The following is a 25,075-nucleotide window of genomic DNA, read 5'->3' on the forward strand; positions in this document are numbered from 1 at the left end:
ACCCGAGAGCTCGGCGTGACCCAGTTGTAGCGTCATACTTGAATCGGGTGCCCTTCCCAGTGTTTCCCTATCAGTGTCAGAATGTTGTCGGGGCTTCTCTGGATGTTTACCCGATGATGACAGGACATTGTTGGCTATTTTGGGCGACGTGCATAGGGGTGTGGCGTTCCCACATTCAGGCCCTTGAATGAATCCACGCCGTTCATCCTGTGTTTACCTCAAAGACGGCATCCCGGAGATCCGATTGCACGGCCTATTTTGGTCGCACCTTGCCTACATCCTGTTTAATGTTGACCCCTGCAAAGGAAGATGGCGGCCACTTTGATGTAAATAAAGATTGCGCGGCGTCCTCAATCCCCGTAAGCCAGCTTCTGAGGCTCATTTGCGACCATTTGTCGAGACATAAGCCCGCTGTCTTCGACCCGGTCCAATTTGCTGCGTACCACTGATTGTCACACCCATCTAAGTGGGGCAAAATTCTTTCTCCTTATTTTGTTTTCTAGCCAAAGCTTGAAGGTTTTGTGCCACAGTAATACCGACTGCTTTTTGCCGCTGTTCATAATTCCCTCCACATTGACTAAGGCCCGGGTTCCAGCTGAAGAAAAATGGCCCCTGCTCCCGATGCTGCCACCGCCATGTTTCAGGAACGGTGACTCTGATTTGATCAAACACAAACTAATTTCCCTCACCCTTAAGCACTCTCAACAACTCTCATGAGTCATTAGTAAATATTAGCGTGAGACATAAAGTAGCATATATTGTCTGTGTTCCTTTTCAAATTGCATTTCCAATGAATTGTTGAACGCAAGCGTGCAACCGAATGTCACGGTGTGGCAGAGTGCGTTTCTCTCGCAGCAGATGAAAATGGTTCAATCAGAACTTTCAGGAGAAGAAAGAAAAATGCTGAATACATTTTCCAGCAGCGTGTCTTAACAGGTTCCGCTCGGCTGAGCACAATCCTGATCTTAAGAATTTGCCACGCTGACCGCCGTTGCTTCAGGGACTCGCCTTTTTTTTTCTCCGCCTACCTCCGGTGGGCATGTGGTGCCTTCAGCTCAATCACACAGTCAGGACACGTGAATTATTCACATCCTAAAAGCAAATATGTTTCTTAAAACGCTCCAAGTTGAGTTATATTTAATCATCCTGCATGCATTTCTCAGAGAACAAGTGAGAAGGTCGTTTTTTCAGGGGCTGTGCGTTCATCCAAGGCTGTCATGAGACATGTTGGAGGCATTAGGACGGCATTGAGCAAATTTGCTTAAAACTGTTAAAATAACATCTTGAAATCCATGTTGATGCTACCTCAACTGTAATGAACATTAGCGCTTATGTTAGTTTTTATAGTTAACCTATTCATACTCTGAGTTACCACAGTTGGTGGACACAAAAACACAATTTGAGCTCAACCTACATAAATCATAGCACTCGGTAAGCTAACATCGCACAATAGCATGCTAACTTGGCACCTAACCGCTAGCTAGTACATATATTATAGCACTCGGTAAGCTAACATCGCACAATAGCATGCTAACTTGGCACCTAACCGCTAGCTAGTACATATATTATAGCACTCGGTAAGCTAACATCGTACAATAGTATGCTAACTTGGCACCTAACCGCTAGCTAGTACTTGTACAGACACAAAATGGTGGCATCAACTTCCATCTCATGAACAGTACACACACCCCAAGAAGAAGAAGAAGAAGAAGAAGAGAGAAATAAAATAACCAGTTTTAATTTTACAGTAGATAAAGAAGTAGAAGCAAGTAACGGTAACACTTTTTTCCCCCCGCAGAACTGATGGACACTCGGGCAGCGCGACCCTTCAGTTTCTCCTTCAACACCAGCGACTACCGAATCCTCCTGATGGATCAGGACCAGGGCCGCCTGTACCTGGGCAGCAGGGAGTACCTGGTGGCTTTGGATATGCACAACGTCAACAAAGAGCCGCTAATAGTACGCACACACAGACTCAATTGAGTGATTGTTTTTTTGTATGTTTAGCTTTGCTTATAGCATTAGTTTTCCAAGTAGTATTCCAAGACACCTACAGTCAAACTAAAACAAACTAAAGACAATTAAACATTGTGTATATAAACCAACCACATAATTTAGTCTTACTTAAAGTCTGCTATCATATTGTTAACACCTAATTTAAAAAAAACACCTACCAGGCTAACACATAGAATTTCTAGTTTTTAGATAATTTGTATCTGCATGATTGTACTATACTGCCCCCGGTGGCCGTTTTATAAGGCGTCTTAAAATAAATCATGAGGCCAAACTGTTAAATTCCTTACATTCTGTTTATCCATGTTATTACTATACAGTGTATACATTTCATAACATAAATGTTATGGAGCGCTATATCCTTATTTAAAAAACACATTTCCATTCATTTCAATTAGGAAAGTTGATTTGAGATGAGTGTCACAGAATTAATTAAACTCGCATGAACCTTTGGCATATTTAAATGTTTTCGGGGGGGAAAAACACAAGACAACAAAGTCCCGTTGCCTCAATTCAAGCTTTGCAGATTACCATCACGTGATGACTGAGAATCGACATAGACATAAAGAAAAAAATATATATATAACTTTTGGCAAGCAAGTATCGCTATTTCGTATTGTTAATTTGACATTAAATAAAAAATGACTCGGGCCTTTATTCTATTAGGAGGCTAACGTGTTGTAAAATCATACCGCCAGCTTTAAACTGACCAAAATGAAGCAAGTAAACTAAGCAGTGTAACGTCGTCAGTGAAGTGTGTGATTGCTTCAGGCACTTCTGATTTAAGATCTTAAATGGATAATGTTTGCTTCTTTGCACTGTTGAAGATTAAAACCAAATGCCATCACGCAAAAATCACCATGTAGTCATGGTTACATTTCAGTCTTCAGTCTTAAATTGTTCCTTGTAAATATTCAAGTGCAAAATGTGTTTTTGCTGCAAAAGCAGACCTTGTGTTAAAAGTGGTCAAACTTATATTTGCACATGAATTGTGTGCTGTCATAATTACGATGAGGTCATAGCAGTTACATAACACAAGCCCAAAAACAAAGTCAAATATACACAAAATTCCACAAAATGAATGAAAACAATTCAGTCAGCAATGTGGAAAAACTGAAAACACATGTTGCTGTAAAACCACTTTTTTTTTTTGTTCTCTTTGCCCTCGAATCATTTAAAGCTTTCACATTTATTTAGATGTTCCTAAAAGAGAAAATAATCCTGGTCGATTTTAATTCCTATCCCTGTGAAAATAATCAAATTTTCCCCAACATTGTGACTGTAATTTGACATACAGTACAATACATTACATGCAATTTTAATATTTAATCCCGTTTTTTTCCCACCACTACCTAATGAATGACAATATTAGATATGTTTCTATACACGTCGACTTCCTGATATGTGTTCAAACCAGATCCACTGGCCGGCATCTGCCAAGAGGAAAGGGGAATGCCAGATGACAGGAAAGGGACGACAGGTGTGATCTTGCATTGACACGCTTTGCTTTCAAAATCCAGAGCGCGTAAAGAACATGTTCGAAATTCCTCCTTGTCCAGGGCGAATGCGCCAACTTCGTGCGCTTGATCGAGCCGTGGAACCGCACCCACTTGTACACCTGCGGAACGGGCGCTTACCAACCCATATGCACGTTCGTCAACAGAGGCTGGAGGGCAGAGGTGAACACATTCACACCCCCCCCCCCCTTCCCCCGCCTGCGGGATACGATCTCAGCAAGGCAGACCTGGAAACATTGTCCTGCTAAATATTTCACGAGTACAAACTGGGACGCTGATTTGTTTATGATTTTGCTGCGCGCCCTTGTGACGTTAAAGCCATCTATTTTTATGCGTACTCAAATCCGTCCCCGCAGGACTACCTGTTCCGACTGGTTCCCGGATACGTGGACTCTGGGAAGGGAAAATGTTCCTATGATCCAAAAGAGGAGAACGTTGCAGTTCTTATTCGTAAGTTGTTTTTTTTTGTGATCAACAACTAGAAGGAAAAAAAAAAAGACAAAGCATGTTTCATTAAAAAAAAATTTTTTTTTAAATTGTTTGCTCTTCTAAATGTTTCCCACTTTAGATGGCAACCTGTATGCAGGTGTCCACATTGACTTCATGAGCACAGATGCGGCTCTCTTTAGGACCATGGGCGGGAGAAGCGCCATCCGGACGGAGCAGTACGATTCCAGGTGGCTCAACGGTGAGTAATGGAGGGTGTGTGGAGGTAAACGTTGCCGATTACAGGTTGAGCTTCCTGTCTCGTTACTCATCAGCACGCGCTTATCTGATTTTTTTTTTCCTTCTCTGTCCTCCAGAACCGGTGTTTGTTCAGATCCAGCACATCCCTGACAGTGCAGAGAGCAACGACGACAAGTTGTACTTCTTTTTTCGTGAGAAGAGCTTAGACTCGAGCCCCAATGTCTTGGCCAGGGTGGGGAGAGTGTGTTTGGTGAGTATAAATATTGTGCTGCTTCCACTTACTTGACATATAAGATATTGCTTGTCTTGAGTTGAGAGCAAATCATCTTGCAATTCTTAAAAAAAAAAAAAAACAGGCCAAAATGTTGATTGCCTTTCCCAGTTAAAGTTTACTGAGCCACTAAACAAAAAAAAACTAATGAATTACAAACTGCATTTAATTCATTTACTGCCATTGACGGCTATAGACGTCAAAAATTCATTTGAACTATTTCTATTAGTTTAACATTTTTTTCACTTTTTTTTCAAAACCTAGACTTTTTTTTTATTGTAAATTTAGAACAGATATAAAATTTGTGATTAATTGTGAGTTAACTATTGAAGTCATGTGATTAGTTACAATTAAAAATTGTAATCGCCTGACGCCCCCTAATTTAAAAAAAGGGGCGTCAGATGATTACAATAATCGTAATTAATCGCATGATTTCAATAGTTGACTCACGATTAATCACAAATTTTATATGTTATAAATTTACAATCATTTTTTTCCTAGGTTTTCATAAAAAATGAAATAAAATTGATTTGTTTTTTTAAACTAATAGAAATAGTTCACATGAATTTTTGACGTCTATAGTCGTCAATGGCAGTGAATGAGTTAAAACAACTACCGGTACATAACTCACTTAACTCCTCTAGTTTAATGCTAGCACATAGGGTAACGCTCTACATACGGGCTAAAAAAAAAAAAAAAAACTAACGTCAATGTTGCGGTAGTGAAAATGGCATTTGTGGGTAACATTCGGCCTTCAATTTAGACTAAACACTCTCAACGTATCTGCTCAACCCTTCCGTTTCGTCTGAAACTCTGGGAAGCCCTTCGATTGGCTGCCGAGTTTCATTTCAAAATATCACCAATAACCTCCTACGGACCAACATTGACCGGTTCTCCAAGTCAATAATGTGTTGAAATTGCTGAAAATGTTTGGCTAAAAAATTAGCTGCTGTTATTTTGGGGGGCTGGAACGGATTAGAAGCATTTCCATTCATTTCAATGGGGAAAGATGATTTGAGATATGAGTGTTTTCGGTGACCACGCTCATACGTCAAGGGCAAGGCACCATGTGAGGCACTTGATCTGATTTGATCTTGTAAGTTGAAAAGCGTAACTGGACACAATGACCCACGAGCTCCTTTCCTTTGTGCCTAGAATGACGAAGGGGGCCAGAAATCTCTGGTGAACCGCTGGACCACGTTCCTCAAAGCTCGTCTTATCTGCTCGGTGATCGGCGACGATGGAGTGGAGACGCGATTTGATGAACTACGTGAGGCGGCCGCCACTAGTTGCATTTTAACAGCAACTTTTCCCTTATTGATTTGTGCGCATTGGGCCTCGCAGGTGACGTATTTATTCAGCCCACGCAGGACGAAAGGAACCCGACGGTGTTCGCGCTCTTCACGACCGCCGGGTGAGCAGAGCAGCCTCCATTTTTGGATTTCTACATTACGACAGTGGCCGTTGCACTTCATTTGCTATTTTTTATTTATATATATATATTAATATTAATGACCACCCCTTACTTGACTTGGAAAGCCTGTACTGGGCGAATTCCAGTCACACGTTCGCGTCAAAATTTAACAGTAATAAAATGTTATGATAATCCATATATTTGAGGAGACTGGGGTCAAGTTGTATTTTACAATTTAAAAATTGTGCAGCATGTCACAAGTTACTTCATGTTAAAGATGAAAAGGAAAATGCACTGAGCTGTCACCAACGTCTTACAAATTCAATTATGCCATCTAGTGGCAGAATAATGACCTCAACACAAATCAATACCGCACTCGTTTTTTACAGTACAGTACATCTTTTTAATTTTAACCCCATTATTTGAATTATTATGAAATTACTGTATCAATGACTAAAAGATGCAGCTATATTTCTATTAGTTTAACATTTATTTTCCTCTTTTATATTAACAAGACTATGAAAGCTTTTTCTTCTTATTATCATACGATATGTTATTATTTTCCTGTACATTTAGAACAGATATCAAATTTGCGATTAATTGTGAGTTAACTATTGAAGTCATGCAATTAATTACGATTAAAACCTTTAATTACCTGACACCCCTAGTAAATCTATGTATGTGTTTGTATGTGTTCCAGTTCCGTGTTCAAAGGCTCTGCAGTCTGCGTCTACTCCATGGCCGACATCCGCAACGTCTTCAACGGCCCCTTCGCCCACAAACACGGCCACAATTACCAATGGACCGAGTACAACGGCAAGATTCCGTACCCGCGACCGGGAACGGTGCGTCTCAGCCCTCTTGGCTCCTCTCAAGAGCACAAAAGCTAAAGACTTTACGCGCACCTCTTCTTTGCCGCCCAGTGCCCGGGAGGAACCTTCACCCCTGGCATCCGCTCCTCCAAGAGCTTCTCTGATGAGGCTGTCAATTTCATCCGGGCTCACCCGCTCATGTTCCAGCCGGTCTATCCCATCCACCGCCGCCCCCTGGTGGTGAGGACCGGCGTGGACTACCGCTTCACGGCCTTGGTGGTGGATCAAGTGGACGCTGTGGACGGGCGCTACGAGGTGCTTTTTCTGGGCACAGGTGAGACTTTTTACAGCACAGTACATTCCAGGATGATGTTGAGAATTCCATTTTCTACTAGCCATGAGACATTTAAAGACTTTTTCCACCATGACGTCACACATATTTCCCAACCATTCTCCACTACTTAACAAACCGTTAAATGCTATTTGACCAAAGCTATTAAGAAAACATTGTCAATGGTTTGACTAATGATTAGAGCAATCTTTTGTCCTGCTGTAGTTTGAATGTGTGAAGTGTCAGTCGACAAGATGTAATGTGAGGAGAATCGCTTTCAAGAGAGAACGTGGGCTGTCGTTTACATTTTAACAAGCAACTTGATTAAAAATAGATTTGTTGTGTTAGCTAACAGGTTAGCTAGTGTGTTTTGTTAAATTACACTCAAATCTAACCGAGCAAGCATTTTCTACATACCTGTGGGGAAAAGACTTCCACAAATCCGATTATGAAGATTTGCCTCCCAATCAGTCCTTTTAGGCCTGCCAAGCAAGAGTGCCGGGTTCGCTAACTAGTTTCACGAGTGGCTGATTACTCACTCATTCTAAATTTGAATCGCTGTTGCACAATGTGGTGATTGATGTCACAGATTACAGCAAATCAAAATACACATGATATCACACATGCGAAAAATACATTTCAGGGTTTTAAGTTAGTGAGACACAGCTGGCTGGTTTGACAACATACTTAGTATAATAACAATTTCATATCTACTTGTGGATCAAAAACCACACATAATCCAGTTTGTGTTCAATCCCTTGCTTGAAGGAACTGAGGGTGTATTTAGCATTATCTTTAAGATAGCAGATTTAAAAGCTAAGCTATGTGGTTGTTTCAAATAGAAAGGTTGTAATTCTTCGTTTTGCGTTTGTCCCGTCAGACCGCGGCACCATTCAGAAAGTCATCGTTTTGCCCAAAGACCCCACCAGCATGGAGGAGCTGACACTCGAAGAAGTGGAAGTTTTCCGGGTATGTCTCCTCTTTAAGGGGAAGTCAACTCAAAGAAAATCTAAATATGGCATTCTGGTTAAATTTGCGTTAGCGGAATATGAGTTATGAAGCAAAATCCAGCCGTTTTTATCCATCTCAGGGGGCGGCCATTTTGCCACTTGAAGATGACATCAATGTTGCTCACGTGTCAAGTAACAACCAATCACGGCGCAGCTTCGGAAAACAGGTGAGCTGTGATTGGTCGTTGTCTGAGCCCTGAGCAACTGTGATGTCATCTTCAGTCGACAGCAAGTGGCAAAATGGCCGCCCCCTAAAATCGATAAAATTGTGCTGCAGATCTCATATTCCACAAATGTAATATTAATCACAATGTCATGTTTAGACTAGCGAGGTCACATATAACATATTATTGTCAAGACATGTTTACGGTTGACTTCCACTTGAACCTTTTTGTTAACGAGCCTTAACACTCGCGTCCTTCACAGAGCAGAGCTGCTGTCAAAACGATGAAGATCTCTTCCAAACGAGTAAGCAAGCGTCCCGTTCGCTTCGCATCTGCGTACGCATGCCGCGACTCAGCTGGGAAATGTTTTGTGTCGCGTCTTGCAGCAACAGCTGTACGTGTCGTCGGACGCCGGCTTGACGCAGGTGTCGCTGCACCGATGCGGCGTCTACGGCCGGGCCTGCTCCGACTGCTGCCTGGCCCGGGACCCTTACTGCGCCTGGGACGGGGAGAGCTGCTCGGCCTTCACTCCTTCCACCAAAAGGTAACGAGCGCGTGGCTGAGCAAATTGCCACGGCAACACTTAACGGCCGTTTTGTGGTACGTTGCAGGAGGAGCAGAAGGCAGGACGTCAAGCACGGCGACCCGCTCAGGCAGTGCCGAGGCTTCAACGCCAAAGGTTGGCTTCCCTCATCGTTAGTGTTAATTGGCTCAAATGTGACATGAAAGGAGGACGAGAAACTTTCTTGTCCTAATGGGACGGTTTCTCATCCGAATGAGAAAGTTTCTCGTCTTAAGCGAGCGGCAGGTAATGTTTTAAATGTCTCTCAGACACAAAATAACGGTGACCACTTGCAAGTAAAGCAGCAATGTCCTTATTATGAAGTCTCGCTTATTTTCATTTAGAAATGTAGTTGTAGGGTCTCCCAGGCACAAATGAATGTTTTAACGTGATAAAGTTCATCTTTTAACCTGACAATTTTCATGTTTAGATGGGATGAACGTCAAATTTTAGTGTGCTGAATTTCATGTTTTAATGTGAAAAGTTGCATATTTAACTCATTCGCTTCCAAAAACATATAATTACGTTCTATTTTAAATGTTTTAAGTGACCCAAAGACATAGTTATACGTTTTTATGTTGTTGTTTTTTTATGCTAGAGACTATATTTGATGCAGCCTCTGAACTGAAGGGAACCCTTAAAGCAATGGTAGTTATTACAAAAAGGGTCAGCAGGTGGCAGCAGAGTATAAGAGATCAACCAGGGCCATGTTGCAAAAAAGGCTCTTCTCCCCCAGTGTTTTAAACAGATTTGTGAATAATGATGAAACTTAGCTATATTCTAATGCTAATTGTTGCAAAATGGAAACAGATTTAAAAAAAAAATTCCTGCTGAAAAGAAGACACTCTAATCTTTCTTTTGGTAGGTTTTTATAGCAATAGAACGCAATATTTTGTGGGCCTTGCAAAATCCAGTAAAGCAGCCGGGACCGAAGGGGGTTGCTTCAGTGAAAATGGCTGGGAGTGAATGAGTTAAATGGGATGTCTTAAGCGAGCGGCAGCTAATGTTTTAAATGTCTCTCAGACACAAAATAACGGTGACCACTTGCAAGTAAAGCAGCAATGTCCTTATTATGAAGTCTCGCTTATTTTCATTTAGAAATGCAAATGTAGTTGTAGGTTCTCCCAGGCACAAATGAAATGAACTACATTGTCATCCTAACAAGAGAACCTTCTTGTTCTAATGAGAAACGTTTTTTTTCCTCCAACAAATTATCCCCCAGCACCATCACTTTAGGGGCTCTGTAGACACTTTAATAGAATTTGTAAAAAAAAAAAAAAAAAAACTTTTTGTGCACTTTTGTCGTAGTTTTTTCTTTGTTTGAAATTGAAAAAAATTGTATTACAATATGTTTCTCTTTATTTCATGTTTTTATATATTTATATTAATTTATTGTATTATTTATTTTATATTATGCATTTTTATATGAATTCTAATTATAATATTTGGCCCACAAATACCAAAAATCCACATATAATTGAAATGCATGTGGTGGGAGAGATAAATAAATAAAACAATTATATACGTTTTCAGCGAAAACGCGGAGGGGATCCTGGTGCGTGGGGGGAGGATGCTCAAAAGAACTGAGAAAGTTCAAAAGATGCCCCCCCCCACACACACACACACTCACTCACAAATATTTTAAAATATTTATTAAATTTAAATAAAATAAATAAATCAGTGCGTGCTGAACCGCATGGTTGAGTCTTGGTTTAAAAAAAGAAAGAAAAGAAAAAACAGATAAAAAATAGGAGGTTAAGTTTCAAGTTCAATCATTTCTGAATTTGAAAAAATAAAGAAGACATTTAGAATTTGACTTTTTATTAAATATATGTATATTTTTAAAGGTTTAATCTTACAAAAGATCAGCTTTTTTTTTTGTTTTTTAAAAGTTAGAAGATATCATTCACAATCACTCACAGGACGTTTGGGATGGTCTTCCTTCCACATTCCCAAAACGCACGTTAGCTTCATCGAATAAGAACAATCGAAAAGAAAGTCTGAATTGTTTTGTGATGGCATTTGTGTGTCCTTCCAGTGGAGAAACGTCTGCGAGAAACGGTGCAGTTTGGCGTGAAAGGTAGCAGCACCTTTTTGGAGTGTCAGCCGCGCTCTCCTCAGGCCACCGTCAAGTGGCTCTTCCAGAGGGACGGCAAAAGGAAAGTGGTACGGAAAATTGATCCCACCCGCCATCTTTTTTTTTTTCCTCATCATCTACTGATATGAACTCATTTGACTGGCTAAGTTTTCTAAGCTCGTCGCTTTGATTTTCATTCCTTCAATCATTTTTTTCCATGACTCACTCGCCTGTCTCAGATTGTCTCTTTCAAATGTTTGAATCTTCAGCTGAGCCGCGCCGGCGACGTCCTGAAGACCAACCACGGCATCCTCCTCAAGTCCCTGAACGGATCGGACGCGGGTCTGTACCACTGCCTGGCCACCGAGAACAACTTCAAACACACGGTGGCCCGCGTGGCGCTGCGCATCCTCGACCGGGACATCGTTTTGGCTCTCAGCGCTCGGGACGAGGACGAGGACGAACCCGAGACTCGCAACGCTCCGCCGTACCCTCGCTCGTCCCTCTCCTCCACACCTTTCCCGCCTGAGATCAGACTCATCAACCAGTACTGTCAGTCCTACTGGGAGCAGTCCGGGCCCAAGCAGCAACAGCGCAAGCGCACCAGCCGGCGGCACGCGGAGGGACAGGAGCAAGGTCTGGGTTAGGACAGCGCCAGGCCAGCCTCGCTGACTTAATTGGCCCGCTTGGACTTTTATCGGTGTTGTTCATGCATGTTTGTGCATCTCCTCCATTGGTTTGACCGTCGACGCTTGTCGAGCCGTTCCAGTTCCATTTTGGTGGTTTTTGTCTTCTGCCGAGCGGGTACATTTTGTGGATAGCACAACTCACCCACCAATGAGCGCATTCCAATGCTTCCGGTGTAGCTTTGGCACACTGTTCTTCTTTGTCCAAATTTCAAGTTCAGGATATCATTTGAAAAAAAAAAAAATATATATATATATATATATATATATATATATATATATATATACCTTACGTGGTAAAACAGTTTTTCACCACTTGCAAAAAAGTTTGCGTATTGGGCTGTTCATTTCAGGATGAACCTAAAATGCGCTACACTCATTCCTCAATATATAGCCATTCACTTTTTGCACATTCATTACATGTAATATTATTTGTTGAACTAATTTCGCATTTAGCTACACCAGCAGAAAAAAAGTTATTTTTAAACACGATAAATTCCACATTGTATTGTGATAAATACGTGATAAATTTCATCTTTTAACCTGACAATTTTCATGTTTAGATGGGATAAACGTCAAATTTTAGTGTGATGAATTTCATGTTTTAATGTGTTAAGTTGCATATTTAACTCATTCGCTTCCAAAAACATATAATTACGTTATATTTTAAATGTTTTAAGTGACCCAAAGACATATTTATGTTTTTTATGCTAGAGCATATATTTGCTGCAACCCTAATTTGAAACCCTAGCCCTAGTTTGAAACCCTAATATGAAACCCTAACCCTAGCCCTAGTTTAAAACCCTAATTTGAAACCCTAGCCCTAGTTTGAAATCCTAGCCCTAGTTTTAAACCCTAGCCCTAGTTTGAAACCCTATTTTGAAACCCTAGCCCTAGTTTTAAACCCTAATATGAAACCCTAGCCCTAGTTTGAAACCCTAGCCCTAGTTTGAAACCCTAATTTGAAACCCTAGTCCTAGTTTAAAACCCCAATTTCAAACCCTAGCCCTAGTTTAAAACCCTAATTTGAAACCCTAGCCCTAGTTTAAAACCCTAATTTGAAACCCTAGCCCTAGTTTAAAACCCTAATTTGAAACCCTAGCCCTAGTTTGAAACCCTAATTTGAAACCCTAGCCCTAGTTTGGAACCCTAATTTGAAACCCTAGCCCATTACATGTAATATTATTTGTTGAACTAATTTCGCATTTAGCTACACCAGCAGAAAAAAAGTTATTTTTAAACGTGATAAATTCCACATTGTATTGTGATAAATTTAATGTTTTAACGCGATAAATTTCATCTTTTAACCTGACAATTTTCATGTTTAGATGGGATGAACGTCAAAATTTTAGTGTGATGAATTTCATGTTTTAATGTGTTAAGTTGCATATTTAACTCATTCGCTTCCAAAAACATATAATTACGTTCTATTTTAAATGTTTTAAGTGACCCAAAGACATATTTATACGTTTTTTTTAATGCTAGAGCATATATTTGCTGCAGCCTCTGAACTGAAGAGAACGCTTAAAGCAATGGTAGTTATTACAAAAACGGTCAGCAGGTGGCAGCAGAGTAGAAGAGATCAACCAGGGCCATGTTGCAAAAAAGGCTCTTCTCCCCCAGTGTTTTAAACAAATTTGTGAATAATGATGAAACTTAGCTATATTCTAATGCTAATTGCTGCAAAATGGAAACAGATTTTTAAAAAAATTCCTAATGAAAAGAAGACACTCTAATCTTTATTTTGGTAGGTTTTTATAGCAATAGAACACAATATTCTGTGGGCCTTGCAAAATCCAGTAAAACAGCCGAGAGCGAAGGGGGTTGCTTCAGTGAAAATGGCTGGGAGTGAATGAGTTAAATGGGATGTATATGTATTTCACATTGTGATGTGGTAAATTTCACGTTTTAAATGGAATGTGTGCAGGATCTAGCACCATCTAGTGGTGAACTAATCATTTAAAAAAAAGTTTTATCGCATCAACGTACATTTTTTTTATATAATCATAGGTCTAGTAATTGCTGATTATATTACATGACTAAATCCTGCACACTGTCCCTTTTTTGATAAATCTCACAAATTTTAACAGGATGACTTTTACGTTATGGCAAAACAAAACATTATTCCTTCTTTTTTAAACACGTTCTTGTTTTGTTTTTTAAACAGTATTATGTTAGCATAGTGTACTTACATGGCTAAACTCAAGTAGCAAACAAAATGAAATTATCAATGACGCATGTTGAGAAATAATCAAGTTTTACTTTATTTGTAGGCTTTTTTTTTTTTTTAAAGTTGATGTCACACAATTTTTTTTAATTTTTTTAAATTAGGAAATTAGACCAAGACGACAGGCAATAATTGACAACTTCCAGAAGGGTAACTTAAGTCCCTTATATTTAGGTTCATCCTGAAATTTCACCTGATAGCTGAAGTACCCAAATTTTGTCAACGACGTGCACCATCGTTTCATATTCCGACTGCATGACACTGAAAGGTTGTGGGGCCGAGAAAACGGGATGTTTTTCAACATATCGGACTGCCATGTAACCAGAGTGCCACAAGAAGGTGTCAAGCGGCAAAACCTCGTGTGCTACTTGTGAGTATATTGAGAACAAATGTAATATATTGATTGTGAATATAATATATACGGCCAGTTGATTACTGTTGTTGTCTGAGGAAACGAAAAAACATTTCATCAATGTTTGCATGCTTGTGTTTGTCATTTGTGGCTCTTTTGGGGCCTTGCCATGTAACGATGTCCGTAAGGTGTCAAATATGAATATCGTGTTAAGCTAAACCATGTGGATGTTGCCCCTCTGACCTGTTGTGACCCCCCCCCCCCCCCCCCCCCCCAGTATGTGAGTGGTGAAGACCCGCTTCACGGTGGTCTTCCAGTCGTGCACTTTGTCAGTGGTGGTGGTGGGAATTTTGGGATGTTTGCACAGATGTTAGCAGTAAGTTAAATCTTTTTATTGTTTTTTTTTTATGTACAGTGTCTTGTTATAAAAAGTGGAATGATGTCAACTCTGTGTTTTGTTAAAATTTTCAATGGATTATATGACAAGTGGATTATATGTTAATATTGTTTACTTGTCATTTATTATTCTATTATATAATCTTGAACAAAACATTTGCCAGGAAGTGCTTCGAATTGAACAGGAAGTGTCCCAAATACAATAAATTTAAGTGCAAAATAATGCCGGTTTTTACGACAGCGTTTTAGGGCCACCTATAAATATATATACTTTTAGAGGGCGGGGGCAATATTCTGAGAAAAAAACCTCGCAAATTTGCCACTTTATATAGTGGCAGATTTGCGAGAAAATGTTTACGATAAATACACGTAGCGTATCTATAGTCTAATCATGTGAGGATTCGTTGGTGTTTAATGGGACACTGTTTGTAAAATTAAAAGACAGGATGGAGACGAATTCGTTCTTAAATTATAACTTTACTCGTCATTCACCGCAGCCAGAGCGACAACACTTCCTGATCCCCTATCAGCTGACTAACACTATCCAATCAGATGCTAGCATACTATAGGTAAATGCAAGTGAATGACGGAGAGCAGCAGATTCGACACATCAATTTAGATACTTGTTCAAAAAAAAATACCAATACCAAAATGTATGAATGTGTAAATAATAATTCTGGAAACATAAATGTACAAGTAAATATATATTTTAACAAATTAACTTAAATGCTTGATCGTCCGGGTGTGGACCTTCGCAAAGTGAGGCGTTTTTGTGGCCGTGCACAACGCTTCAAAGAGCCAATGCTTAACATCCATCCATCCATCCATTTTCTTTACCGCTTAGTCCTCACAAGGGTCACGGGGGGGGGGGGCGGCGCTGGAGCCTATCCCAGCTGGCTTCGGGCAGCAGGCGGGGTACTCCCTGAACTGGTTGGCAGCCAATCGCAGCCAATGCTTAACATGATATGGTTAATCTATGCTAAAGCAATTACTATCTCCTTATTTGAAAACCCGACTGAAAAGTATTGGCACAAACAGTCGAGTAGTACTACGTGTATTTCTCAAGTTTTTGATTTTTTTTTTATAGCAAATCTGCCACTATATAAATTGGCAAATTTGCCACTTTATAAACTCGCAAATTTGGCCCTAATACGCCGTCGTAGGTTGAACTATTCCTAGATGTAGTCAAATATTCTAAGTTACCTAAATACTCTTAAATCTACTAAACTATTCCCTTCGCTTACCCCTAGAGGGAGCCGGCGTACCACCAGTGGTGTGTCTGTACCACCTGTTTGTGAATGACAGAATGAGAAGATGCAGATCTTTGTGAAGCCTCTGAGACGTTTTGGTGATGAATGGAGGTGGAAACAGTGCAAATTGACGAAGGAGTTTATTGTGGAAAAATTCTTGACATTACAAAAAAATAATAATGTAATTCTAAGATCAAGTGCCTGGAAACGAGACGCATGGCTGGACTTGACATCAGTCGTCCCATTCGTCATCGTCGTCTTCGTCGTCTCCGCCTTCGTCTTCGCTTTCATCTGCAAGAAAACGAGAACGAGCGTCCGTCGGTCGGCTTTGGGTTTGGTTCGGGACGGGACGGGTGACACGTGCCGCTTACCTGACGAGTGGATGACTTTGCTGCGCTTCTGCATGACCATCATGAGCGCGCCGACGATGCCCTCGCCGGACTCGGATGGCGGGCACGTGCTCGGATCCGGACAATCGCTCACCTGTGGCACACAACCAGTACGTACCATGTAACGCAAGGGCATGAAAACATTAGGCAGTCCAATGGAATGACTGAGGGGGGTTCAAGATGGATTTCAAAGTAGGTGTCAAACTAGGGCTAGGGTTTGAAATGAGGGTTTCAAATAAGGGAAAGGTGTTCAAATTTAAAATTAGTGCTATGGTTTCAAAGTAGGCTTTTAAAGAAGAAATAGGGTTTCAATCAGGGTTTCAAATAAGGGCCAGGTGTTCAAATTAGGGTTTCAAACTAAGGCTAGGGTTTCAAATCAGGGTTTCAAATATGGGCCAGGTGTTGAAATTAAGGTTTTAAATGAGTGCTATGGTTTCATAGTAGACTTTCAAACTAGGGCTAAGGTTTCATATTAGGGTTTCAAATTAATGCTATGGTTTCAAATTTGGGTTACAAACTAGGGTAAGGGTTTCAAATTAGGGTTTCAAATCAGTGCTTTGGTTTTCAAAGTAATGTTTGAAACTAGGGCTAGGGTTAGGGTTTCAAACTAGGGCTAGGGTTTCAAATTAAGGCTTCAAACAAGGGCTAAAGTTTCAAATTAGGGTTTCAAATAAGGGCCAGGTGTTCAAATTAGGGTTTCAAATAGTACTATGGTTTCAAAGTAGGGTTTCAAACTAGAGCTAGGGTTTCAAACTAGGGGTAGGGCTTCAAATCAGGGTTTCAATTTAGTACTATGGTTTAAATGTAGGGTTTCAAACTTGGGCTAGGGTTTAAAATTTAGGGTTTCAAAGTAAGGTTAACGTTTCAAATAGGTGATTCAAACTAGGATTTAGGTTTCAAAATAGGGTTTCAAATTAGGGTTAGGGTTTCAAACTAGGCTTAGGTTTTCAACGTAGTTTCAAACTGGGGTTGAGTCTTCAAAGTAGGGTTTCAAACTAGGGTTAGAGTTTCAAATTAAGGATTCAAATCAGTGTTACAATTTCAAAGTAGGGTTTCAAACTCTAGGTTTGGGGTTTTGCACTGTGGTTTTAAATTAAGTTTATGACTTCAAATCAGGGTTTTAAACTAGTATTATGGTTTTAAATTAGGGTCTAACTCGTGTATTTTGCAAAATGTGAAAGTGTTACTTTACATTTCGTAGCTTCTTTCCCAGTCGTATCTGATCCAGCAGAGCGCCTCTGCCGTCCGATCTTGCCTCACACGAAGCGGCGGCTGGTGGCGGGCTGCCAAACGGAAGAGGAGGAGGCAGAGGTGATGCGTGAGGGTCCGAAAACAACTGGAGAGGCGGTGGTGGCGGAGGAGGCGGAGCCGGATCTCTACAAGCTCCCCTGGTGGGCGGGGACGGGGCGGCCGCAGGTTGGAACACCGCAGCGCGCGGATGTTGCACGGGCGGCATCGGGGGTGGCGCGCTGTGAGAGACGCCCGCGTGAGATGGCCTGGAAGACGTCGGAGGAGGGACGTGTCCCGGCGGCGCCGGCGGCACCGGCGGTGGACAGCCCCGGTTGGACGGCGGCGGTGGGAGGGCCCCCCGCGCCGTTCGTTGTGTCTGTCCCGGGATGGGAGGCAGAGGTCCCGTACGCCCCCGTGGAGGCGGCGGTGTCGGGGCCGAGCCGGGAACTGGAGGAAGGGGCCCCTGCCTGCCAGGGGGAGGTGCTGGAGGCCCGGTGGCTGCAACACACACCAGGGGGCGGTTAGAGGGTTTATTACATTCATGAACCGCAAGCATAACACTTTCTACAGTAAAAAAACAATCAAAGTGAACAATGGTGACGTCGAACCTCCCTACCTCGTTTGGCCTCCCTTTTGACGGCCTCCATGCCGCCCGAGCGCTCGATGATGTTGTAGACCATCTGGGACATCTTCTCATCCCTCATCTCGTCCTCTCCGATGCCTGCTTGGGAGAGGACGTTCCACAGGTCGGGGTCCAGATTGTTGGGGTCAAACCCGACATGGCTAACATGCCTGTAAGGAAGGCAGTGAATCTCAAAAGTCTGGCTGTCGTATGACTATTAGTACACAGGCTCCCTCTAGTGGTTTGTGAAGAAATCATCATCTTCTACTTCTACATTACTTGAGTGCAGGTTAGTTGTATTTAACTATTGTATTTAATCATTAAGAATTGTTTGTTTTAAAAAAAAAATAATTCATGGGCAATTTGTATTTACCATATTTTTCATTCTATAAGTTACTCTGGCCTATAAATCGTACGAGTCAAGAAATACATCAAAGGAAAAAAAATCTTACATATTTTTTCTCCAGATTCATAAATCTCTTTTTTTCTATTATTATTATTATTATTATTCCAAGAACAGTTGAGCTCAGATTTTGTGGGCAATTTGATAAACTTTTAGAAGGTGTTTCAGTCGACTTAAGAGTGCTTAAAGCTACTGAACGCAGAAAATTTAAATTTTAATTGCTATTGCCACCTGTGGCTGAAAAATTTAACTGCATTGCACGTCATGTACACAATCATCACATCCGCAAACGGGGCGGGAAATTCGAACCCAAATCCAGTCTGAAAACTATTGGCCAGAGGCATACAGGAGTTCCCATTATGAACAGTTAAAGTGTTAATCTACTAATTAAAAAATGTTTCAGTCATAAATGGTCAAATTAAAGCTATTGTAAAGATATTTTTGGGCAAATTGTTACAAAGTGCAGCTTTAAGTAACTTTTTTTAAAAGTAAAAGTAAATCCAGGAGTGTTTAGGTCACATCGTACATGAACACTTGGTCCTATATTATTTTAATGTTGGTCTACATGAGGGTACTAAGTATTTTTTGAGGTTGTACAGTACTTTGTAGAAAAGATTAAGAAGACTGTATAGGTTACAAGACATGACAATTACTTATGGAACCCGATTAAACAAATGAAGTTACAACACGTGCATATTGACCTGTAAAAAATATTTTGGCAAAAAGTGGCCTTACTTAAATCCACTGGGGGCGCCGATGTCCGCTTTGGAGAGGCCCTTTTTCTTGTTTTTCTTGTCCTTCTTGCCTTTGCCAATCTGCAATGAGGAAGCCGAGGGCATCAAGCGGTAACGTGTCGAGATGTCAGGGTTGGGGATGTCCGCCGAGCCTTTGTGGAAGGAGCCGCGACTAAACGAGGATGCTTTTGCAGGACAGCACAGAAAAGGTTGCCGTTCATTTATTGCTGCACATCATCATCGGTGTCATAATTGTCGAGAGGTCAAAGAGTTACATACTTTTTTCTTGCGGGACAGGAGGAAGGGACCCTCTTTCTGCATTGAAATGGGAACATGGAAATAATTCAAATCAAGTCGCATCTCACTTTGTAAATTAATAAATACAGAAATAAAATAATAATCTGCCTTTGTTCACTTTTTTTCACTTTTTATCGTTCTGTTCAACCATTCTATCAAACAATTTCAAAGTTTTTCAATATTAATTATCTGTTTGATCTGAGTAGGCTTTACATTAAAAAAAAAACTTTAAATTAAAAAAATGCTCTTTACTATAATTATTGTGTTAGTCTACGTAAAGTCCTTAAAACAATATTTGTATGAAATTCATGTTGTAAAGCTTCGTTTTTTAAATAGACTTTAATTTGGCACCATGAATTTGTTTTAATTTCAAATCTACTTCCTGCAATTCAAATTTCAATTGCAATTCCACTTCCTGTTTGCCACCTCGATTCAAAATTCAAGTTCAAGAATTCGGTTGGAATTTAGGAGTCATTCTTAGTTCAATTCTGATGGTGCAGGCAAGGGAAGTTTGTGTTGACAGCAAGCCAGAGTAAGCCTGAACCCCAAATTGTGCCTTTACAAAATTATAACGCTCCATTTTGATTGACACTGTCAGACAGCATCATGCAATCATTGAACAATTTTTTATTTGGATTATTTTGCTTCCATCATTTGTCAGTGTGGGCCACTTGCATGACAGCATTTTTATCTTTATTTATCTCAGAATTTTGGATGCAGCTCTTCTAAAGAAGATACCAAAAAAACACACACACACACTAGAATGGCTTTTCTTTTTTTTTTTTTTTACTGTAGTACCTTGCCGGTTGTTCCTTTGGTTGATTTTCCCCACTACAGCATTTCTGAAGGCTTCTGCTTCCTGCTGCTGAGTAAAATTCAGTCCAACTTGACAGTCCTGCAGGAAGAACGCAAAAGATAAACAAGCTCGACATGACATGGCCGCGGTGGCTGGCGAAATGTCAAACCGAGGCAAGCTTACATCAGCCGCGAAGGTGTGAAAGTGCATCTGCGGCGATGCCGAGTAAACTATTTGGTTGTAGAGTTCTTGCTCCCACAGCTGCCTTCCGGCCTGTCAGGGGAGAAGCAAGTCAGAAGTGCTAAAGTGACTTTGAGTTTCAAGAAAGTCCAGCCATCAATACTTAAAGGGATACTTGACTCATTTAGCCGTTTTCAGCAGTAAGAAGATAATATTTTGTCTATCATTAATTTGATCACTTCATTATTTTTCATGTATAATTAATCCCTTTAAAACATTTTGCAGCTTGCTGTCAACTGAAAATGACATCACAGGTGCTCAGAGCTCGGGTAACGACCAATCACGGCTCACCTGTTTAGATATAGATAACAAAATACACTTTTGGTGGCTACGTTGTGGGTTTTGTCAACGTAAGCCCTACAATATGAAAACTCTACTCGAATTTCCTTCCTGGTCATGTGGCGTGAGGAAGCCTGCGACGTTGCTGACGTGCCGCCGTTACCTTCAGATCGTACATGCGAAAGAAGTACGAGCGCCGGGGGTTGTCCTTAATGAAGCAGACCACTCCTGTGTGCTGCAGGCTCCACGTGGACGGCTGCTGAGGCAGCGCCATGAGCAACTGCGCCACTGCCGTGGCCATCGACTGTACATACACACACACACACACATTTGTTTTACTGTCTTTGTGGGGCCATCTCATTGACATAATGCATTTCCTAGCCCCTCCCCCTAACCCCAACCATCAAAAATGATTGCCTACCCCTATTCCTTACCCTAACCTCAACCATAACCCAATTCAAACCTAAACTCTAAAACCAAGTCTTGACCCTCAAAAAGAGGTCTAAACTTGTGGGGCCCAGCAAAGTGGCCCCACATGGACGGGTGGGACTCACAACTGTGTGAAATCCCAAAATGTTGGCCCCACTATGTAACAAAACAAGACCACACACACACATTTGTTTTACTATCTTTGTGGGGCCATCTCATTGACATAATGCATTTCCTAGCCCCTCCCCCTAACCCCAACCATCAAAAATGATTGCCTACCCCTATTCCTTACCCTAACCTCAACCATAACCCAATTAAAACCTAAACTCTAAAACCAAGTCTTGACCCTCAAAAAGAGGTCTAAACTTGTGGGGCCCAGCATGGACGGGTGGGCCCCACAACTCTGTGAAATCCCGAAATGTTGGCCCCACTATGTAAAAAAAACAAGACTACACACACACACACACACATTTGTTTTACTGTCTTTGTGGGGCCATCTCATTGACATAATGCATTTCCTAGCCCCTCCCCCTAACCCCAACCATCAAAAATGATTGCCTACCCCTATTCCTTACCCTAACCTCAACAATAACCCAATTAAAACCTAAACTCTAAAAGCAAGCCTTGACCCTCAAAAAGAGGTCTAAACTTGTGGGGCCCAGCAAAGTGGCCCCACATGGACGGGTGGGACTCACAACTGTGTGAAATCCCAAAATGTTGGCCCCACTATGTAATAAAACAAGACCACACACACACACACACACTCACACACATTTGTTTTACTATCTTTGTGGGGCCATCTCATTGACATAATGCATTTCCTAGCCCCTCCACCCTAACCCCAACCATCAAAAATGATTGCCTACCCCTATTCCTTACCCTAACCTCAACCATAACCCAATTCAAACCTAAACTCTAAAACCAAGTCTTGACCCTCAAAAAGAGGTCTAAACTTGTGGGGCCCAGCAAAGTGGCCCTACATGGACGTGTGGACCCCACAAGTCTGTGAAATCCCGAAATGTTGGGCCTGCTATGCAACAAAAACAAGACTGCACACACACACACACACACACACACAAACACGCACACGCACACACACACACACATACAGACACACACACACACACACACACACACGCACACACAAACACGCACACACACACACACATTTGTTTTACTCTCTTTGTGGGGCCATATCATTGACATAATGCAATTCCTAGCCCCTCCCCCTAACCCCAACCATCAAAAATGATTGCCTACCCCTATTCCTTACCCTAACCTCAACCATAACCCAATTCAAACCTAAACCCTAAAACCAAGTCTTGACCCTCAAAAAGAGGTCTAAACTTGTGGGGCCCAGCATGGACGGGTGGGCCCCACAACTCTGTGAAATCCCGAAATGTTGGCCCCACTATGTAAAAAACAAGACTACACACACACACACACACACACACACACACACACACACATTTGTTTTACTGTCTTTGTGGGGCCATCTCATTGACATAATGCATTTCCTAGCCCCTCCCCCTAACCCCAACCATCAAAAATGATTGCCTACCCCTATTCCTTACCCTAACCTCAACAATAACCCAATTAAAACCTAAACTCTAAAACCAAGTCTTGACCCTCAAAAAGAGGTCTAAACTTGTGGGGCCCAGCAAAGTGGCCCTACATGGACGTGTGGACCCCACAAGTCTGTGAAATCCCGAAATGTTGGGCCTGCTATGTAACAAAAACAAGACTGCACACACACACACACACACACAAACACGCACACACACACACACACACACACACACACACACACACACACACACACACACACACACACATTTGTTTTACTATCTTTGTGGGGCCATCTCATTGACATATTGCATTTCCTAGCCCCTCCCCCTAACCCCAACCATCAAAAATTATTGCTTACTCTAACTTCAACAATAACCCAATTCAAACCTAAACTCTAAACCCAAGTCTTGACCCTCAAAAATAGGTATTAACTTGTGGGGCACAGCAAAATAGACGGGTGGGCCCCACAACATTGTGAAATCCCGAAATGTTGGCCCCACAACATTGTGAAATCCCGAAATGTTGGCCCCACTGTGTCACAAAAACAAGACCACCCACGCACACACGCGCGCGCACACACACACGCACGCACACACACACACACACACACACACACACATACACACACATTTCCACTTTTGAATTCTTATTTTCTTTGCATGCATTTTCAGTTGTCGTAATCAGCAGCGTTGAGCTTAGCAAACAAAATCAGACAACAGCACGAGAGACAGCGTTGTATTCTGACAGTAGAGGAAGAAATGCTCGAGACACCATTTCCTCCTTTTCTATGACTTCATGCAAGCAGCTTGTTTGAGGGACACCATGTGACTTATATAGATGGCTTGGAAAGAAGTGATGAGGGTTTCAGACAAGGGTTAGGGTGTCTTCAGGGTGTTTGTTTTATTGACAGTTTCAATACGGCATTAAGTTTTCAAACCACAGTTGGGGTTTCAATTTAGGATTTTCAAATCAGTAAGTAGAGTTTCAAACCAGTATTATGATGTAAAAGTTATAAAAGTTCAAGACAAGGTTAGGGTTTGGGACAATGATTAGGTTTTCAGTTTAGGTGTTAGGGTTTCAAATGACAGTTTCAAGGCAGTGCTCGCTCAGTTTCTAAACCGGAATTAGGGTTTCAAATTAGGGTTTTCAACACAGGAGTTGGCCTTCAAATTTAGGGTTTCAAACAAGGGTTAGGGTTTTGAGTTAGGGTTTTACCACAGGGGTTGTAGCTTCACTTAAGGGTTTCAAATTAAGATTTTGACTCAGGGTTAGATTTTGTATTTAAAGATATGGTTTCAAAATGTTGTTTGGATCCTGGGTTAGGGTTCGAAATTAGGGCTTTCAAGCAATGGTTGGGCTTTTATTTAAAGATTTAAAAAAAAAAGTGCCGGGGTTTCAAGCCAAGGCTAATGTTTGAAGCGCTGGCGTATAGGGTTAGGTTTTCAAGTTGGGTTTCCAGACAGGCTTCAAGTTAAGGTTTCAAGTCAGGGTTAAGAATTGAAAGTAGGGTTTGATGCCCGTGTCAAGGTTTTGAACCATGGGTTTAGGTTTCAAGTGGGATTTTAAGTAAAGGTTAGGGTTTCAATAAAGCCTTGGGGTTTCCAAAATTTTAGTTTTCAAGCCATGGTAATATGAGTGCAGTGTCAGTTTAGGGTTTCAATTTACGGTTTCAACCAAGGGTAGGTTTTAAAGTTGAAGTTAGGGTTTCAAAATTGGGTTCTTAAATCAGGACTAAGGCTTCAAAGTAGGGTTTAAAGTCAGAGTGGAACGTTGGGGTTTCAAAGTATGCTTTAAGTCTGTGTCAAGCTTTTCAACCAGGATTAAATACTTCGAAGTGAGGTTTAGAGCCAGAATTCGACTTTCAAAATAGGGTTCTCACGCCAGAGTTAGGGTATAAAACATTTCAAGGTTTTGAAGTTGGGTTAGGGTTTCAAAGTAGGATTTGAAGAAGGTTAGAATTCCAATTTGTATGTTACAAGTGAGCGACTGGCAAAATAATGAATTCATATTAGTTTGCTTGTCAAGTCAGATGAAGGAGATTTTAGCAGATGACGATATTGCTGTTGAGCTCATTTGAACACACACACACGCACACGCACGCGCACACAAGCGCAAAACGATTGGCGTGTCAACTTACAGCACACCTTCTGCCCAGCAAGCCGTCCAAGGTTTGACTTTCTTGGAGACTGAGCAATGAGCTGCGCGCGTTCTCCGTCTTGGTTTTGGACGCCCGACTCATGTTGCTGCTGGAGTTCCAACCAACGAACGTTGGCTTGTGCGCGATGGCGTCTTCTCTTCTGAGCGCAGGCCGACGCGAG

The 25,075-nt window shown here is 41.4% G+C and overlaps 2 protein-coding genes across 2 annotated transcripts in view; one reads left to right on the forward strand and one right to left on the reverse strand.

The window, feature by feature from the left end:
• The window catches only part of LOC144056112 (semaphorin-3F-like), a 30,973-nt gene extending 16,404 nt beyond the window's left edge, over positions 1–14,569 (forward strand). The window contains exons 5-20 of the mRNA XM_077572550.1: positions 1,799–1,959; positions 3,431–3,493; positions 3,573–3,692; positions 3,887–3,980; positions 4,099–4,218; positions 4,334–4,467; positions 5,644–5,758; positions 5,833–5,902; positions 6,603–6,747; positions 6,826–7,048; positions 7,926–8,014; positions 8,482–8,523; positions 8,606–8,763; positions 8,831–8,898; positions 10,820–10,947; positions 11,128–14,569. Of these exons, the coding sequence (XP_077428676.1) occupies positions 1,799–1,959; positions 3,431–3,493; positions 3,573–3,692; positions 3,887–3,980; positions 4,099–4,218; positions 4,334–4,467; positions 5,644–5,758; positions 5,833–5,902; positions 6,603–6,747; positions 6,826–7,048; positions 7,926–8,014; positions 8,482–8,523; positions 8,606–8,763; positions 8,831–8,898; positions 10,820–10,947; positions 11,128–11,505 (2,108 nt within the window). The 3' untranslated portion in view covers positions 11,506–14,569. The remainder of the gene's footprint in view (positions 1–1,798; positions 1,960–3,430; positions 3,494–3,572; positions 3,693–3,886; positions 3,981–4,098; positions 4,219–4,333; positions 4,468–5,643; positions 5,759–5,832; positions 5,903–6,602; positions 6,748–6,825; positions 7,049–7,925; positions 8,015–8,481; positions 8,524–8,605; positions 8,764–8,830; positions 8,899–10,819; positions 10,948–11,127) is intronic.
• A 1,323-nt stretch (positions 14,570–15,892) lies between these two features.
• Positions 15,893–25,063, reverse strand: wasb (WASP actin nucleation promoting factor b). The gene is made up of 10 exons (XM_077572870.1): positions 24,895–25,063; positions 20,923–21,063; positions 20,424–20,513; positions 20,243–20,339; positions 19,427–19,462; positions 19,149–19,332; positions 18,005–18,180; positions 17,351–17,886; positions 16,141–16,252; positions 15,893–16,060 (listed from the first exon to the last, which is right to left on the reverse strand). The coding sequence occupies exons 1-10, from the start codon at positions 24,994–24,996 to the stop codon at positions 16,002–16,004; spliced, it is 1,533 nt and encodes a 510-aa protein (XP_077428996.1). The 5' UTR covers positions 24,997–25,063; the 3' UTR covers positions 15,893–16,001.
• Positions 25,064–25,075: the final 12 nt, after the last annotated feature.

Source organism: Vanacampus margaritifer, chromosome 1 (assembly GCF_051991255.1).
Source record: "Vanacampus margaritifer isolate UIUO_Vmar chromosome 1, RoL_Vmar_1.0, whole genome shotgun sequence".
Lineage (NCBI taxonomy): Eukaryota > Metazoa > Chordata > Actinopteri > Syngnathiformes > Syngnathidae > Vanacampus > Vanacampus margaritifer.

Bases quoted from the DNA above. Each gene is read 5' to 3' on its own strand.
- wasb (XM_077572870.1), bottom strand. From the start codon at position 24,996: ATGAGTCGGGCGTCCAAAACCAAGACGGAGAACGCGCGCAGCTCATTG. The intron at 21,064-24,894 runs GTAAGTTGACAC...GTGTATGTACAG, and splicing joins TGCTGGGCAGAAGGTGTGCT to TCGATGGCCACGGCAGTGGC. The intron at 18,181-19,148 runs GTAAGGCCACTT...CCTTCCTTACAG, and splicing joins GGCGCCCCCAGTGGATTTAA to GCATGTTAGCCATGTCGGGT.